The 18498-nt window shown below is 39.3% G+C and overlaps 1 protein-coding gene across 1 annotated transcript in view; it reads right to left on the reverse strand.

The window, feature by feature from the left end:
* The window catches only part of TOP1 (DNA topoisomerase I), an 85211-nt gene that overhangs the window by 20634 nt on the left and 46079 nt on the right, over positions 1-18498 (reverse strand). Inside the window, exons 6-13 of the mRNA XM_029220515.1 lie at positions 17223-17318; positions 16139-16214; positions 12793-12905; positions 7356-7471; positions 3957-4078; positions 2903-3025; positions 952-1139; positions 546-690 (exon numbers count right to left, since the gene is read on the reverse strand). Coding sequence (XP_029076348.1) covers positions 546-690; positions 952-1139; positions 2903-3025; positions 3957-4078; positions 7356-7471; positions 12793-12905; positions 16139-16214; positions 17223-17318 — 979 coding nt within the window. The remainder of the gene's footprint in view (positions 1-545; positions 691-951; positions 1140-2902; positions 3026-3956; positions 4079-7355; positions 7472-12792; positions 12906-16138; positions 16215-17222; positions 17319-18498) is intronic.

An 18498-nucleotide genomic window follows, 5' to 3' on the forward strand; every position in this document is an offset into this window, starting at 1 on the left:
AGTTTATGATATGCTTTCACATACATTATCCCACTTGGTCCTAGTGGAATCTACCCAGATGAAACCTTAGGAAGACAGAGTATGTAAGACTCTAGATTTTACAACCTCTTTCTGGATTCAGAGTAATTACATTCCCTTCTTCAGAGCCAAGGAAGGTGAGGAAGAGAACTAGCTGTAGAAGCCAGTACACATTTACCACGTTCTTCATTGCACTCTGACCTCTGGACAGTAAACAATGTGAAGGCAAGGACTGTGTCCACCTTGTTTACCAACACGATTCCTAGCACCGTGCATACACTGTGCCAGGCTCATACTGGGATTTCAGTTAATATTTGTGAATTAATAAATAAGAATACAATGTGATGTAAAAAATGGATACATCTTAGGGACATCACCAGATAATGCTAATTATGAAATTACCTTCTATTTGTGGAGATGTTTTTCAATTTGTCAAAGTGATTCTAGAGGCTGAGAACATTAGATTTCAACAAAAAGACAGAGATTATCAGCCCCACTAACTGGTGCAGCTCTTAGCTACCCCTTACCTTGATTCGTGAGCTAGGGTTCAGCATGATGTATTTAATAGAACCTTGGATGTTCTCTGTCCAGGAGACTAGCCAAGTAACCTTGTTATCATGTCGGACCTCTTTCCACTTATGACCTGGAGGAGGAGAAGGAACCTTGGCATCTCTGTGGAAATAAAGCGAGAGCAGTGAGGTGAGAAGTAATGAGCAATTTCACCTTTCATAACGTGAAGTGGACAAATCTGCTGAGCATATATTTCCAGGTTTCCTCCTCACCAGTCAATACGTGATAAACACTTAGAGATCTATACATAGAAATACCATGCTGCTCCCAAACAGTCCTCTGTAATGTAGGAAAAACTACCAACTACCAAGAACAAAGGAAGCCCTCCACTTCATTTCTGGCCAAAGGATGAACTGTGCTCACTTGCTACAGTTGATGATTATATCCTCAGGCATGATCCGTCTCTTCAGCATGCCCATCTTGGGGTGGTTGCCACGGCCACGGAAAAGCCCAGGAGGTTCTATCTTGAAGTTGGCAATCCTCTCTCTGTGGTTATCCATAATACAGAAGCCATATTCTTTCAGTAATTTTTCATTCTCCTCTTTGATTTTCTGGAAGATGGTAAGGAAGTACTCAAAAGGGATTCAAATTACTGTGCTCAACTCATACATTCTTAGCTCTTGTGGGAGGACAGGTCAAGGTAGAGAAAAGTCTAAAAATCACTAAGAAACAAATTCAGATAAAGGAAAACCTAAGAGATTTTTTTTTGGCCGCACGGGCCCCCTATAGTGGAAGTGCAGAGTCCTAACCACTGGACTGCCAGGGAATTCCCAGAAGACCAAAGAGATTTTTCAAGCTTAAATACAATAAAATTCCCATGTGAACAGTATTTCACATGGGTTTTCAAGTGCAAAGAAACCTGTTATGGATTCTTTCCTAGTACATGGGTACATATATTTTATACTGTGATCCTTGCTCCAAAGATGGAATGATTTGGAGCCTCCTTACCCTCTGCTGACTCTTCCTTCATATTATACTCAGCAATTCAATTTAAGTAAGTCCTGCTGCCTTGTATGTAGATAAAAATCCACAACTTGCTGGCAACAGGTGTCCTTGACAAGGCTCTGACATGGTGTTACTTAAAAAACCTCCCTAGGGACGTCCCTGGCAGTCCAGTGGTTAAGACTTGTGCTCCCAATGCAAGGGGCCCAGGTTCGATACCTGGGTCAGGGAACCAGATCCTGCATGCCGCAACTAAAAGATCCTGCATGCCGCAATGAAGATCCTGCACGTGGCAACAAAGATCCCGCGTGCCACAACTAAGACTCGGCTCAGCCAAATAAATAAATAAAACAAATACATAAATATTAAAAAAAAAACCCAAAACGAACCCTCCCTAAGTGACTTTTAATTTGAAAAACACCCCTGAAGTGAAAAATAAATCAAATTTCACTAATTGGGAATACTGGAGAAAAGACTAAGCTGAGACTAAAAAGCCCAGTGCAGGGACCATTCTTATGATCCCTATAGTAACTCCTAATTTTTTAAACTGAAGGTCAAATAGGCACCCTCAAACAATGAGTTACATAAAGACAATGGCCTAAATTATATAAACATGCAAGTTTAATATACTGAAACTACAAGGCCTTGAAGTGCAAAGAATTCCTTAAAATCCTTAACTCCTAGCCCTCTGATTCTAGATAGAAAATGTTTTAGGCTTGAGGGCCATACAGTCTCTGCTGTAATTACTCAACTCTGCCACTGTTGCATGAAAGCAACCATAGATAATAGGTAAACAAGCAGATGTGGCATGTTCCAATAAAACTTTTCTACAATAACAAGCAGCCTATCTATAGCTTGCCTACCAGTATTCTAGAAGAAAGTGACATCCCAGCTGGATGCTAGAAAGATCCTTCAGGAATGAGGTTGGCCACGGCTAGAAGACAAAGATGGATGAGCATGCCTAGATTCCAGAGTAAAATATGTCAAAGGAGTGTGTGTGTGTGTGTGTGTGTGTGTACACATGGCCAATATGATTTTATCTGTCTTAAATCCCTAACATCCAGGAGCCACTGTGAGTCAGGTCTGCCCATCCTTAAATACTGTATTATTGGAGCTACTGGCTGGTTTTTAGATCAACAGAACACCAGGGTTCTCATATTGAGCCATTAAATATAGTGCTTATTCACAATTTTCAGTCTACATAAAACCCTTAAGAAATTCTAGACTTCACTAGGCTGAGAATCCTACATCTTTAGTACAGAGCCATGTGAAATCATTAAAGTCAAAACTGTTTTGTAAGAAACAAGAAGAAAATTAGATAAACTGATCACTATTCTAAAATTCTCCTGAGGTTTAAGAAATTCTGCAGTACCAGTTTCTCTTCCTTGCTCATCTGCTTCCGAGCTTCTGTCTGGGCTTTGAAATACTGGCTCATCTGGGTAAAATCACATTTGCTGAGGTTGGTGATAACATTCTTCTCTTCATTGGTCATTTCCTAGTTAAAAGAAAAGGGGGAGACAGAAGAAGAAGAAGGTAAATAAACTAAAAAGCCCTCTGGTTTTTCTGCAGTTACAGCAAAGCATCATGTTTTCAGTCAAAGGGTATCTGGCAAGGTAGTCAATCTAAACTTGTGAGTTTTGAAAAAAAAGGAACACGTTTCTTACTTCATTCTATTATAAATATGTATTCAATAGAAGAACATTCAAAATAACTTAACACTGAAAAGGGTAACACTCTTATGTAGTTTCTTGTACTCCTTGGCACACTGCCACAACCCCCTAAGCATATGAATGAGTACTACAGCTGGGGAAACATGAATACACATTGTTCATTTTAGTAATGGGAGAAATATTCCCACATTCATTCTCTCCTAGAAACACATCCTTGCTCTATTCACTTATTAAATCTTACTTCTAGAGCTATTCAGAAGGTAAACTTCAGCTCAGCCTCTGTCATATTATCCATATTGAGAATAAGGAAATTGTTTAAAATCACGTAGGCAGATACAGGATAGATATGTGGTTTCAAGAGCAGAAAGTACCTAAAGCTAACGAGCATGAATCAAGAGGGAACAGCACAACATTAATGCATGTCTCTTTGCAATAGCAGACAGAGGGCAGTCCTGCAGAGGCAAACTTTGCTTTGCTCAGCTGGAGCTGAGGTTTTCTGTTTGGCCTAATCTGATAAACTACCCCCTACAGTCCTATGACAGCTGACAGGAAAGAAATATAGGTATTCTTGTTGGACAGAAAACCTATATAATACAGTAAATGAACAGAACCCCCTCCCCCAATTTTTTAATACAATAAAATTCATAAAACTCAAATTGTACATCAGGGAATTTTTTGTAAAATTACAATTTATTACTTAGTAGTTGATCAATATTTTTGTAAGTTGCTAGGATATCAATATATAGGCTACAATACCTTTCTCCAGTCTTTAAAGAAATTTTTCCTAAATATTTCCTTAGTAGTATATTCATGGTCGAGCATTTTTGCAAAGAACGTAGCTACTTCTTCTGCTTTGGGGCTCAGCTTCATGACTTTACCTAGAGAAAAAAGTGGATCCAAAAAATGAGGTGTAGTATTCACGTTCTGAGTATAAACACTGAGGCTCTGGAGACGTCTTCTTTAATAATGGTTTACCTTCCAACGGTATGTATATAAAGGTCTGGTGACACGTGGTAACAACAATAACAACAAAGACAGTAGTATATTGATTTGTATCTACTTGTACGAATTCGCCTTCTCTGTATCAGATATTTACCTGGGTCATTCTCTGGAGACTATGCCAGTAAATTGTTCCCAGGAGCCTGCTCAGGACAGGGATGACCTGGGGGAGGCCCAGTCACTCTTCCTTTTCCTTTCAGCAAGCAGGGTCCTTTACACCTCTTCAATGGTTTTTAAAAATCAAATCCTCAGAGGGACTCCTGCCACTGCTAAGCTAAACAGCTTCTGTTCAAGAAGGGGAGGAAGGGATAGGGCAGGGAGTGGAAGAAAGGAATTGTGGGGAAAAGAAATAGGCATCTTTCTTCTTCAAAGTTAGGTGGGTGGAATATGAATTAAAAATATATATTCACAGCAGGCAAGCCCAGATATCCCATATGAAAAATCTAAGTAAGACATTCCTCTAGAACCTTGCTACTCAAAGTATAGTTCATGGACCAGCAGTATTGACATCACGTGGGAGTTTGTTAGAAGTGCAGCATCTCAGGCCCCACCCCAGACCTACTGACCAGAAAGTACATTTCAATGAGACCCCCAAGTGGCTTGTGTATACACTAGAGTTTGAGATGCCCTGGAACACAGGCATTATGAGGTTGCCTCTTTCAGGGAAACAGGGCTCGTCCAGAACACAGGGATGACTGGGGTTCTTGGCATACACGTTTCTCCACTGCCTTACTATTACATAGGTACTAATAATTCACCAAGGATTTTCCCATTTATTACAGAAAACTAAAACTTAACCAGAAATCCATTCATTTCAAAACTTAGAAGACATGTCATCTCATGATGGTTAGAAAGTTATTATCCCTGATTGTAGGGTTGATACAGGGAATTGCAGCTCCAAACTGAAACTTTCTGGGTAGACAGAAAGAACCTGCTTGAAATTCATAATTTTAAAAGGCCAGCAGGTGGCGCGGCTTCCCCTCTCAACATTCCGGCTCCTTCCAAAGACGACACTTTGAGGAGGATAGGCTGGCTTTCAAGAGTTTCCTGCACTTCTTTAGAATTCCCCCACTCAAGTCGGAACCAGTGTTGCCAGTTAAGATGTAACGTGCTTCCAATATAAAGGAAACCATTAAGTCACTAAGAATAAAATAAAAGGCAAGAAAGAATGTAAACTGTTCTCGGGTATGTCTGGTATACTCTTTGGGAAATTTTACTGAATTCTGTCCCAATAGAGAACAATTTTGACGCCTCCTGTTTTAGATGAGCTGTCAAACGATGAAATGACAGCTCCCAGCAGTAGAAGGGTAGGAGGATGACTTAAAGGTTCCTGACAATGGTAGTGCTTTGTAGAAAAGGCTGAGCTCCAGGAATAAGAAACTGCTGAGTCAGAGCTGAAAACTGGAGTTTCTTAGAGGCCATTCACTGCTTCAGCCAGTCCGTTCCCCACCTCCCTGGCAAGCGCTAAAGGAGTCTGAGAATTCTCTTCCCTAGAGAGCAGGCAGGACTGACAGTATCACTCTAGACTAGTAAGTCAAATACAACTTCTTGACTTACTGCAGTGTGGGACTTTACCTAATCAAAGGGAAGAGATCTGAGAAAGAGCAAATGAGAAAATGTGAGAGCCCTGGAGCTGGAGCTCCTATAAAGGACGACCAGGCAAGAATTCCCATCTTGGAAAGTAAGAGAAACCCAAAGGCTGAAGAAAGGAATCTAGCTTTCCTTCAAATCACTTTGGACCTCAGAGTTAGGCTTTACCAGTTGAGCATTCTAAAGCTCTTGGTAAACCCATACTAGGGTTACAGAATACCTGAACTTTTATGATTATCTAAGGCTCTTTCTGTTCATTGGAGTTTTAGCTTTGAGTCACACTGAAGAGTCTCCAGGAATGACCCACTGTGAGGGCTGACAGCAGAACTCTGTACTCTTGTCCTGTGTTGTCCAGTCAACATAGGTCAGAATGTTTATCTGATGTAAGCATTTGTCACTGAGGCTATAAGGTCCTGCTAGATGGCACAGTCCATGAGATCAGGGATTCGTCAGTATTGTCGCTGCTGGGTCTTGGTGTCTGAATACAGGCACGCTGAATAAATACAGTTTAAAAAAACGAATTCCAGCTTGCCAAGTCTGACATGTTCCTCACTTGCAAGACCCGGCCTTTTAGTATAAACTACCACCCTTGACCTATAAGCATCCATGGCCTGAGGCCACTGCTCGTGGACACAGAGATATACCAGAACTCTGAGTGTTCACCATTGATGCTTTTCAGCAGTCCTCCTGGCCCAGTGTTTCTCAAAGTTTGGTCAGCAGACCACTTGGTTCAGAAGCACCCAATATCACTCAACACCAATTAAATGGGCCCAGATCCTCTTGGTGAATCTAAAGCACATGAGAGTTTGAGGAATAATGCTCTAGCCATTTCTGGAGAAAACTCTTGGAATGAGGGAAATCAGCTGAGTATTACCATCTGCATACTGCTATATGCCAATAAGGGAGCGTCAAAGACTACTCTCAAAATGTTCAACCCAAGGACAGAAATACCAGTGACAGTTAATAGACCACTCTGAGGGTTCTAAGAGAACGAGGCAGGCTATTTCTTCAGAGCAGCCCAGCAGACTTGACTGCATAAAGGGCAAAGGCATAGTGTTGCGTTGTGTAGAGTGATAGACACCTATTAGCCCTACCTAGATGTTGATGGCAGACTAATTAATCCTCAATCAAGTACTAAATACTATTTCTAGCAATGAGCAGCTTGTCAGCTTGCATTATGTCACTAAAATAAAATACCACCATTCAAGTCAGGCTTTTCCAGTAACTCTTACAAAGAGTAGCTCCTTAGAAGTGAAGTTCAGATAAAAACATTAGGCTTGTGGACCAAGTGCTGTGACCTATGTAGATGGACCTTTTTGGGACCATGTCTCAAAGGGAGACAAGGGAGATAAGACAGCCCCTTTCTCACGGCACTTTTTCAGCACCAAATGGGCCTTTTAAGAGTTAAGTAAACACCTGAGAGCCCTTTCCCCAAACCATACGATGACAATAAAACGAAACAAACAAAAAGGATTATACAGCACAAGATCCTTCCTCACTTTCTATTCCTAAATAGAAGCAGACTCTTTCCTTGGCCAAGAATTGGACAACCTTGGAACAACTCACCATCATAGTAAAACTTGACATTCTCTGGAAGAGGTTCATATGGTGGAGCAAATACAGGACCTTTATGTTCTAGGAATTTCCACTTGATGCCTTCAGGATAGCGCTCTTCTTCCCACCTTTAAAAGACAAAGTACAACCTCATTTAGAGATCACTTCACCTAATATAGAGATTATCACCTATTAAATGCCAAAATAATTATCTGCTCAACTGATTGGTGCTCTGGAATGACTCTCTGACCCACATTCAAGGCCTGGGTCAAAAAAACCCAGCATCCTTCACTTTGTAAAAGCCAATACTCACAACAAATATGATGGAATAATCAGGTGAATGGAGGAAAATACATTTCAGCAGTGTAGTCCAAAGATATTGAGTACATGAGATCATTATTCAGCAATAAGTAGGGGATATGGATATGGAAACAACTGTTTTATCACAATGATATAACAGCCACAACGGTGTACATGACAGAGGTATTATTTATACAGCTGATACATAGGAAAAAGCCTCCTGGGAATGGAGATGCCAGGTGAAGGTGTAAGGGAAAACAACCCTTTGAGAAAGTACATAATGACTATCATCCCACGTAATAGTTCCCTAGTATCCTTCAAATACTCAGACCATATTAAAAACATCCCTATTATATCCAAAAAGTATTTTATAGACTAGGATACAATTAAGGACCACACACTGCAATTGGTTGATATGTCTCAAAGTCTTTCTTTCTCTAGAATTAGACAAACCTTCTCACCACCACCACCACCATTTTGTTTTTTAAAGAGTCAGTCAGTTGTCTTACAGATAGAATACTTTAAAACTTCACAGATTTTAATCTTTGGTATTCCTATCTTAAAATGAAAAGTACTACAGTTCTACAGAATTATTCAGGAGGCCAGTTATGCATATTCTATTACTTCCTGTCATCTTCCAACGCCAATGTTTTAAAGTTCAGAAACATCAAATAAAAATTACATGTATCAAAAACTGTGCTGTAACAATAGCATTACTATAAAACCAAGGTCAATATATATGGTCAAATAATTTTTGACAGGGGTGCTGATTATTAGGAAAAGGTAAATCAAAACCATGGGATAGCACTCTCAGCCACTAGGATAGCTATTCTTAAAAAACAAAAACAAACCAGAAATAACAAGTGTTGATGAGGATGTGGAGAAACTGGAACTCTTGTGCACTGCTGGTGGGAATGAAGCGGGTGCAGCTGTAGAAAACAATATGGCGGTTCTTCAAAAAGTTAAACATAGAATTACCATATGATCTAGAAACTTCACTCCTGGGAGTACACTCAAGAGGACTGAAAGCAGGCATTCAAACAAATATTTGTACACAAATGTTCACAGAAGCACTATTCACAACTTCCAAAAGGTAGAAACCACCTAAGCATCCATTAACAGATGAGTGGATAAATAAGAAGTAGTCTATACATACAATGGAATATTACTCAGCCTGAAACAGGAAGAAAATTCTGACATGCTACAACATGAATGAACCTTGAGGACATTTTCTTAAGTAAAATAATCCAGCCACCAAAGGCCAGATATTGTGATTCCACTGATACAGGGTACCTAGATTAATCAAATTCAGAGACAGAAAGTAGAATGGTAGTTACTGATGGCAAGAAAAGGGGGAATGAAGGAGGGTTATTGTTTAAAAAAGAGTTTCAGTTTTGCAAGGTGATGGGAATTCTGGAGACAGAAGGTGGTGGGGATCACTGCACAACAAAGTGAATGTATTATAATACCACTTAACTGCACACTTCCCCCAGAATCTTTTACTCTCCAAATCAGAGAAAATACGTATGTATGGATGGATGTGTGTACGGAGGTGAGAGAAACTGCAAGAAGCCTATCTATAGCAGTCACAAAGTAACTGTATGGGGATCCAGAGCACCATGTTTTCCTTTATCCTAGAACTTGGTTCCATTCTTCTCATCAACTCCACTGTTTTGTTTTCGTTTTATGTTTTTGGCCGCGCAGCACGGTTTGTGGGACCTTAGTTCCCTGACCAAGGATCAAACCTGGGCCTACAGCAGTGAAAATGCAGAGTCCTAACTACTGGACCGCCAGGGAATTCCCAACTCCAGTGCTTTTTAATTAAGATTCCAACTTCTATAATTCTTTCTATTCCGTCACATTCATCCTGAGGGCTCACAGTAACTTCTTAACCATTTAAGCAAATTAAGAGATGCACTCAACACTAAACCTCAGTTTAAACAGAAAGAAAGAACATAACCTATGACACATGCTGATATCATTGGATCAGCAACTACTACTATACAAATAAAAATAGTAGTGTTGGCCTTTTAAGGACCCCATCAATGGTTCACCAACAAAGTTAAGAAAAACATGTACTTAATCACACTTAACACCATCAACAAACTCCCCAGTTTCTAGATATTCTCATGAAGAATCATCTGTTTAGAATAAACATGGGACTTATGTTCCAACAGGCCAACCCTGACACAAAAGTACACTCAACTCAAAGCAGCGCTGAAACCCTATATAGCTACAACGAGTAACAGTTAAAAATAGGGGGAGCTGGGACTTCCCTGGTGGTGCAGTGGTTAAGAATCCTCCTGCCAATGCAGGCGACATGGGTTCGAGCCCTGGTCCGGGAAGATCCCACATGCCACAGAGCAACTAAGCCCGTGTGCCACAACTACTGAGCCTGCACTCTAGGGCCCACATGCCACAACTACTGAGCCTGTGTGCTGCAACTACTGAAGCCCGCATGCTCTAGGGCCCATGTGCTGCAACTACTGAGCCCATGTGCTGCAACGACTGTAGCCCATGTGCCTAGAGCCCGTGCTCTGCAACAAGAGAAGCCTGCGCACCACAATGAAGAGTAGCCTCAGCTCGCCGCAACTAGAGAAAGCAAGTGTGCAGCAACGAAGACCCAACGCAGCCAAAAACAAACAAACAATTAATTAAAAATAATAAAAAATAAATTTTAAAAATTTTTTAAAAATAGGGGGAGCTGGGTTTAATAGGTTTCTATGAATGAGCCTGAGCATTACTGCCACCACTTGTAACATTGTTTCTATAGAGAAAATGTGACACAGTAAAGAAACCCACAGGGATCCCGACCATTTTCCCATTCCCAAAATTACCAAAGAGGGAGAAAAGGCTCAAAGTTGGCTTGTTTTTTGGCAGGATGAACAAGTCTATGACTCTGGGGGCGAAGCAAAAGATCAACACATTTACCAAACTGGTAAAGGGTGTTAATTCTTTTAGTGAGATAGCAAGAGAGGTAGTAAAAATGAGAGTATCTGCCATTTAAGTTCACTGACTAGGCTCTCAGTGACAGTCACTGAGGACTTGACCACCGACTTCAGAGTCTAACAGGTAAGCCTACAGTGACAGCAGGAAAGGGCAAGCGATAGGTTAAGAGGCCAGTCATTCCTGTTCTCTACTTATAAAAACTTACAGTGGTACCTTCAAGCATTTTGCTTAAGAATGCACACGATTTAACAACCAGACTTGAGAAATGCATGCACTGGAGGCTGTAGCAAAGATTACTCAGCCCCAAACCTACCATCTTCAATGGTCCCACTTAAACCAAAACAAGAATAAAAACCATAGGTCACAAATCTCTCAGAATTAAAGTGTGGTAACACTGACAAGAATTTCAACCACAGAAGCAAAATCAGGCTATTAGACCCTTCAAGGATACCTAATTGCACACACAAAAGGCTGGACTAGAAAAAGAGTACATCTGCTTCCAGGCCCAATAAGAGCCAGGGCTCCAAAGGAAGGGGGAAGGCAGCAGAGAGCCTGTGATGACAAAGAAAGTACCTTGTTCACTCAACAAACTTACTGAGCACCCTACCACAGGACCCAGAGACATAACAAACTGACGAATTACTAACTCACCACTCCCAATAATAACCCCTGATTTATAGAATCACTTAATTTCATCTTAAAAAAAATTTTATTAAAGGTCATAAAAACCTTTCAAAATTCCATCACTAAAAACTTTGATTAATTTCAAAGGAAAAAAATGAAATAAAAATGAGGAAAATAAAAACACATGTTCTTTAGTTTTCTGACAGACCCCAGAAAGGCCCAGAGTTCCTTTGCTCTGTATTTTTCCTTTACACTTTCCTTTTTTAACCCCACATATGTCCACACCAACAATGCCGATTGCACAGCTGTGCTGAGCCTTTCTGCCACTGCAGCTCTGCTCCTCTCAGCCACCTCTCTGGACACTGATGTTTCCCCTTTGCTCAGAAGTACTGGTGAGATTACTGTTCTCTATTACAAAACCCATAGAGTAAATGCATACCAATGGGTCTGGAACTCTACATACCAAACTACAAATAGTGGATACCTCAAAGCTAGAAAAGAAAAATGGGAACGGGAGAAAGAAGGAAAGGGAACAGTCATTTTTTTCTAACTCGTATACCTCTGAATCATTGGAATTCTTTCAACATAAACACAAATCATGTATAGTATAGATGCACTGGCTAAATAATACAAAGTTTTAAGAACAGCCAGTATAAAAAATACAAGTTTATTTCAAAACTCTAAACATCTAGAAATAACCTGTTATTGCTAAACTGTCCTCCATTGAAGATTGTCTGAATCTTCACTCCCCACAGTGAAGAAGAATGCCTGTTTTCTCATATTTACAACCCTAGATGTTTTGGTACTTACTAATCTTTCCTAATCTGTGACACATTAAACAAAAAGATGTTTCATTTATTATTTTTCTTTGCACCTTTCTTTGCTACTTGTGAGGTTCACCATACTTTAAGATGTTTGTTAATCATTTATCTTCTTTAATGAGTTGCCTTTTCCTCATTTTTCTATCAGACTATTCCTTTCATTAATTGTTTTAAAAGACCTTTTTTTTTCATATTACGAATCTTAGCCCACTGTAGTACAAATATTTTCCTTTAGGATTTTTTTTTTAATGGCATGAGTTTGTTGATTTGCCATATAGAAGATTTTAATTTTATCAAATTTATAAATATTTTCCTTATGGCTCTGCTTATATGTCTTGCTTCAAAAGGTCTTCGTTATTCTACAATTATAAAAATATTCACCCAGGTTTTCTTGTGGAGGTTTTTTTTTTTTTAAACAAATAGGCAATTTCCCCAACATGATTTATAGAACAATCCATCTTTTCCCCTCTCATTTTAAATGCAACTTTATTCATATGCTAAATTTCCATATATCTATAGGACTTCTATAGTTCAACAGGGTGGGACATAGTATTGAGATCCAATAGGGTAAGAGGTAGTTAATGTTCTCACTAGGTCCTGCAAAACTTATTTCAGAATGTTATTCCAGAGAGATTCTTTTAAGTACTTCCCTCCTCCCACAAATATCAAGCTATTCATTTTAATACTCAATATTCTTGTTTCATTAGGTTGTAGAATAAAAGAGCTAACATTTTAACCCAGTGCTGAAATATTACCATTTCCACTTCTGTTCCTCTTCTTTCTTCGGCTTCTTTTTCTTACTATCTGGCTCAGGAACTTTTTTATCTTTATCTTTATCCTTATTCTTGGGTTTTTTCAATTTACCATCCTACAAAGAAACATGGTGAGAAAGCACTTAAATAAGGACCAATTACACTTCTGGAAGTAGTTTTGGGGAGCCATTAGACAGAAAAACTGGAATCATGGAATATGAGAACTGGAGAAGTTCCTGAGTCCAATACTCTCAATTTGACAGATGAATAAAAATTTATTGGTACTTTTCTCTAAAGCGGTATTTCCTAAAACTCCCAGACACATTGATTACCTGAGAAAGTAGTTAAAAACATTCATTCTGTAGGAGAAAAGCCTGGGAAATTGTATTTTTTTAGCCTCAGTGGAGTTTGGGACAGAGTAATCCCAGTGTATTATCCTCACTTATTTTAAAATCTACTCATCTTTAAACCACTTCTAATACCACCAAATAACAGGTACAGGAGACTTTTAATGTATTAAATATACAATTTGAAAGGAAATTTCTGATTGAGCCTGGGGGGGAAAATACTTTATTACTGCTATTTGCATACACAAAGTCATGAAGCAGTAAGCAAGCAAGTACTTGGGAAGCCCTACAACAATTACCAATTCCCATGATAGTATTTCTTTGAACTCTAACCCTAGATGAGCTGTCACAGTAGCACAGAAAAAGAACAAACATAAACAAGTATAATCCATCAATACAGGTGATAAATCTCAAAACACACACACACACACACACACACACACACACATTCAGACAAAAATGTGCTATTCAACAGGTGGGGGTCCTGCTTAACAGAATCTAAACTCTTCTGAAGAATATTTTCCTTTGTCCTAACTATTAAATATAATTTAAGTCTTTATTCAGCAAGTTTTATATAGCTATGAAAAATGGTTTTGAGTCATCTTAAAGTCAGTTTCAGAATGGCAGAACTTGAAAGAACTTTATAGTTTGGTTTGACCTCTTCCAGTTATAGTCAAGGAAACTCTGAAACAGGTTTTGTCACTTGCTCAAGGTCAAAAAGCTGCTATTGACTATGATGAGAGCCCAAGTTTACCAGAAAAATAACAGAATGTGACTCATGGGAATGGCTGGAATATATAAACATTCTAGGACTACACATGATAGGATGGTAATCAGATAAACTCAGGGAAAGCAAATGGCCTCCAGTGTACAAAGAAGGGGAAAGACTACAGTACTACACATAGTTTAAAATAGGAATGGAGAATATAAACGTGTAAGTATGTCTGGGAAGAGAAAATACTAGAGAATCGCATTAATTCAGATAATGTTTACTGTTTAGGCTGAAACACACCACAGGAAAAGGAAATGTTTTTCAGTTAAGACATTCTCTAAACAGCTTCTGAACAGGCATGCAGATGGTTTCATCAGGAAACTACTGGCTACATCGTATGTTTTCAAGCCTCAAAATGGGATTATCAGTCACTAGGAGACTTCAGAACAATTCCCAGAAATGAAAAACACCATAGCCAGCAAGTAAGGTTTAATGACTGATCTTGCCATCTTGGGTCCCTACCACAATAAGACTGGGTATTAATTTAGTCTTTCAGCCTGCTTTTTTTTTCCCTCCCCTGTAGGGAGAGGGTTGCCAAGACAATTAAATAAATGAAGTCAACCATTCTTTCTCCCAGATGGTTTTAACAGTTATTACTAACCTCTGTGAAACCCAGAGAAAGGTATTATTTTACATAAATGCAACATAAGCATAAAGGCAATATAGAACGCATGGAGAGCTAAAGTTTTACATTTCTTTATTGACTGGTCTGTACTGGTAATCTACATGAAAGTGGAGTGGCTATCATACTCACTACTCAACATTTCACTCTCGATTCCTTGAGTTGGCTCTTATACACTTGAGCTTCTGCCAAGAACAGGCTAGTTGTCAGGAAAGCTACAATTCCCTAAATGCAGGCCCTGATCATCTCTCTACGGCTCACCTACTCATTCATATTCTTAATATGATTTCATTAAAGACACTCCTTCTGCCTTCTTGTGGATTTGGAGGATCAGCAAAGTTCCACAGGAAGCAGGATAACATGGCAGCTAGTGTGCTGGTTCTGGAATCAAACCACATGGGATCAAATCCCGGCTTTACCACTTGGTATCTGTGTGGCTTCAGGCAAATGATTTAACCTCTCTGTACCTCAGTTTCTGCATGTGTAAAATGGAGATAATAGTAGCAATATTTATCTCTAAGGACTGTTGTAAGGATTAAATGAAATGATACCTATAAAGCATGAAGAATAGTGCCTGGTACACTGTAAACATCTAGTACATTTAATTTGAATTATTAATATTATTACTACTATGATAGATTACACTTTTAATATTCACTGCCCCTTATTTTCACTATCTTTACTGACGATACTTCAAGCTATAGACTTTATACTTGTGAATCCATTTTGCCCAAGACAATGGCTAAACTCAAATGCAGCAAAGCTAATAACTTACTCAACCCCTTCTCTTAGGAGACTGCAAGATTAAGACCCCTGTGAATTTCTGACATCTTTTTCTTGAATTACTCGCCCACAGTTTTTAGTCCAAGAAATAGACAGTGTCAAAAGAAGGAACCATATTAGTATATGTTAAATCTACCACAAGCATCAAATAGAACCCTTAGGAAAGTACCTGAATTGAAACTGAGATTTTAAGGAAGGTTATAAGCTAGGAGAGAAAGAAAAGAGGAAGAATATATGTGTTCCAGACAGAGGGAACAGCATGTGTTACATAAAGCCCTGAAGCACAAAAGAATCTGGTGTGGAAAGAAGAAAAGGAGGTCTGTGAGGCTGGAACAAGGTAAATTAGAGAAGAGGCACAAGATGCAGGGGCCAGATCGGAAGAAGCTGTAAAGAGCTTGGATTTAATCCTATATCCAAGGGACACCCATTTAAAGGACTTTAAATAGGGAGAGTTACCCAAAATGAGTGACAAGCAAGCTTTGTTAGATATAAGAAAGCACTAGAAAACATTCCTAGGGAAAACTCTTCTGGGTTGTAAGCCAAAATATGATTTATTGCTAACACTTCCCCTGTATGTATGAAGAGAGCACAGTTTCTCCAAGAACATGTCAGTTGGCAGCATAGCTATGGGTAGACACCCAGGAAGGCTGAGATCTTAAAACTAACAGTGCCGCAGCCACTGTAACACACTTAGGAGTTTTCCCCAGTGTTTCCTCTACAACAGAGCAATAAATTCCTCAAACCCATTTGGCCTCCAAAAGTTATCTTATGGAAAACTCCCTATTCCAAACTCAAGCCCCAAAGGGCCTAAGTCTCTTTACTAACCTCTTCTTCCTCTAGTTTTCGTTTCTTCTCTTTCTTGGTATCTTCTGTTTTAATTTTCTTAGGTTTATAATCAGCACTAGAAAGGGGAACATGAATACGCAGTTAACACAATTGTGACTCAGTAGTTCTCACCAATAGGATTAGGACCTCCAAACTCTTCTTGGCGGCCTCCAAGGCAGGCGTGGCTGCTATTACTCTTGGCTGGGCATTCTACAGTCAAGAACAGGAATGGAGAAAGTAAAGAAGGCCAGACCAAGGACCAATAGTTATAGTCCTCTATAGAACAAAACAAACAACTTTATACTACACGCAGGCCTGGAAGGGAAGTGGAGTAGAGGAATACATACAAACATAGACAACACCAGAAGGTAGAAATCTGGGAAGCACACACACAGGGCAACAATAGCTACCACAAAGTAGTAACTGGAAAAGAAAGGGGAGGAAAGAAATTCTCTATGAATTCTGAATATATACAAATGAGCTCATTAAGTATTTTCCTCCTCCCTTTCCATCCATCTTCTACCATAAATCCTTTGTAGATTCCCAAAACATAATAAACTCTGCAAGATTGAAAATAATGAACAGGATTTAACCGCAATGACTGAACCTGAGAAAGAGGTACATATAAGTCTCAAATAACTGTTTTAAGTAAGAGCAATTTTATTACTTCTATACATGGAAACTTCACTCAGAAGGTACGAACAGGCACAGATCCTAGGAAAAACTGCTTCAGCAATGAAAACTTATCTGTGGTAGGTGATGATAAACTTAAAGTAACTTAAATAATTTAAATATTCTTTGTGAATTCTGGATTATTTGAAATTCCAACAATAAATATGCATTACCTTTTTAATAAGAAAAAACGTAAGAAAAGTGTAAATATATATACTCCATTTAAGCCTCAGGCACACTACTTATTTATTTAAGAAACCCTATTTCTCATAATTCAAAGAGAAATCAGTCACCCAGTCTATTAATCACAAATTCCTAATGAGTAAAAGTCAACTAATGCAGTTGTTCTGTGTATTATTGTCTAAACGACTCCTTTTTGTTTAAAAAAATTAAAGTAATAAGAAATACTCACTCATCCTCGTCTCGAGGTCTCTTTAATGGCTTTATATCCTCTCTAGGAGGAGCAAAATAGCCATCATCTTCAGGTTCATCTTTAATCAATGGTGGACTAAAGAGAAAAAAATTGCTAGTTAATGAGCGGTGGAACATCTACATTGTATCAAGTAATGCAAAGTAGCGGGAGGTAGCTAGTGGAAGGATAACAACATACATGTGTACGTATTAAAAGGTTTTCCATGAGCACTTTTTCTCACTTAATTCTCACTGCAACCCTGTGAGGTAGACAGTATTGATCTCAATTACAGATGAAGAGGCGATATCAAGGTTCGGGATCCGGACTCCTTATTCTCAGGATTCTTTCCACTACATCTTAGCTACCTGCGCCAACGGAACCCACACCACAACAGGAACAAACCTAAGTTGTTTCCTCCCCTTATTTGAGGGGTCTGTGTATCTGATCCCTCAAGTGATGTGAACTGATTATTCTAGTGCTCCAAAAGCTAAAATATAGCTTTCACAAAAAAAGGAATAAAAATGTATTCCCCAAACTTGAGGCCCAAAACAAACTGAAGTCATTCTAAGCCAAATCTATTCACTGTTCAACTTCCTCCTTTGGTTTACTTACTTTATACACAGAAGAGTACCTTGTCCTATTTTTGTTAAGATTCTGCCTTCTGAATATAAAAAGATGATTCTGTTAGATGACTATCTTGAACCAAAAAGAGGAAGGAACAAGTTAAAAAACCAATGGGACCCGACTTCCCTTGGTGGCGCAGTGGTTAAGAATCCGCCTGCCATATATGCATGGGACACAGGTTTGAGCCCTGGTCCAGGAAGATCCCACATGCTACGGAGCAACTAAGCAACTAAGTAGCCTCACAACTACTGAGCCTGTGCTCTAGAGCCCAGGAGCCAGAACTACTGAGCCCACGTGCCACAACTACTGAGGCCCGCGTGCCTAGAGCCCGTGCTCTGCAACAAGAGAAGCCACCGCAATGAGAAGCCCGCGCACTGCAACGAAGAGTAGCCCCCACTCACTGCAACTAGGGAAAGCCCGCGTGCAGCAACGAAGACCCAACACAACCATAAATAAATGAGTGAGTGAGTGAATGAATGAATGAATAAATAAATACATTAAAAAACAACAACAACAACAACAACCAATGGGACCAGCAATCACCACAGCCTGGGATATTCCCTGACCTTGCACATCTTGTTGGAACTGCACTGCTCACAGCCAGAAGCATCTACAAAACTAACTAACTCGGCACAGGGAATGGCCTCCAGAC

Source organism: Monodon monoceros, unplaced genomic scaffold (assembly GCF_005190385.1).
Source record: "Monodon monoceros isolate NGI ecotype Baffin Bay Population unplaced genomic scaffold, NGI_Narwhal_1 Super_Scaffold_13, whole genome shotgun sequence".
Taxonomy (NCBI): domain Eukaryota; kingdom Metazoa; phylum Chordata; class Mammalia; order Artiodactyla; family Monodontidae; genus Monodon; species Monodon monoceros.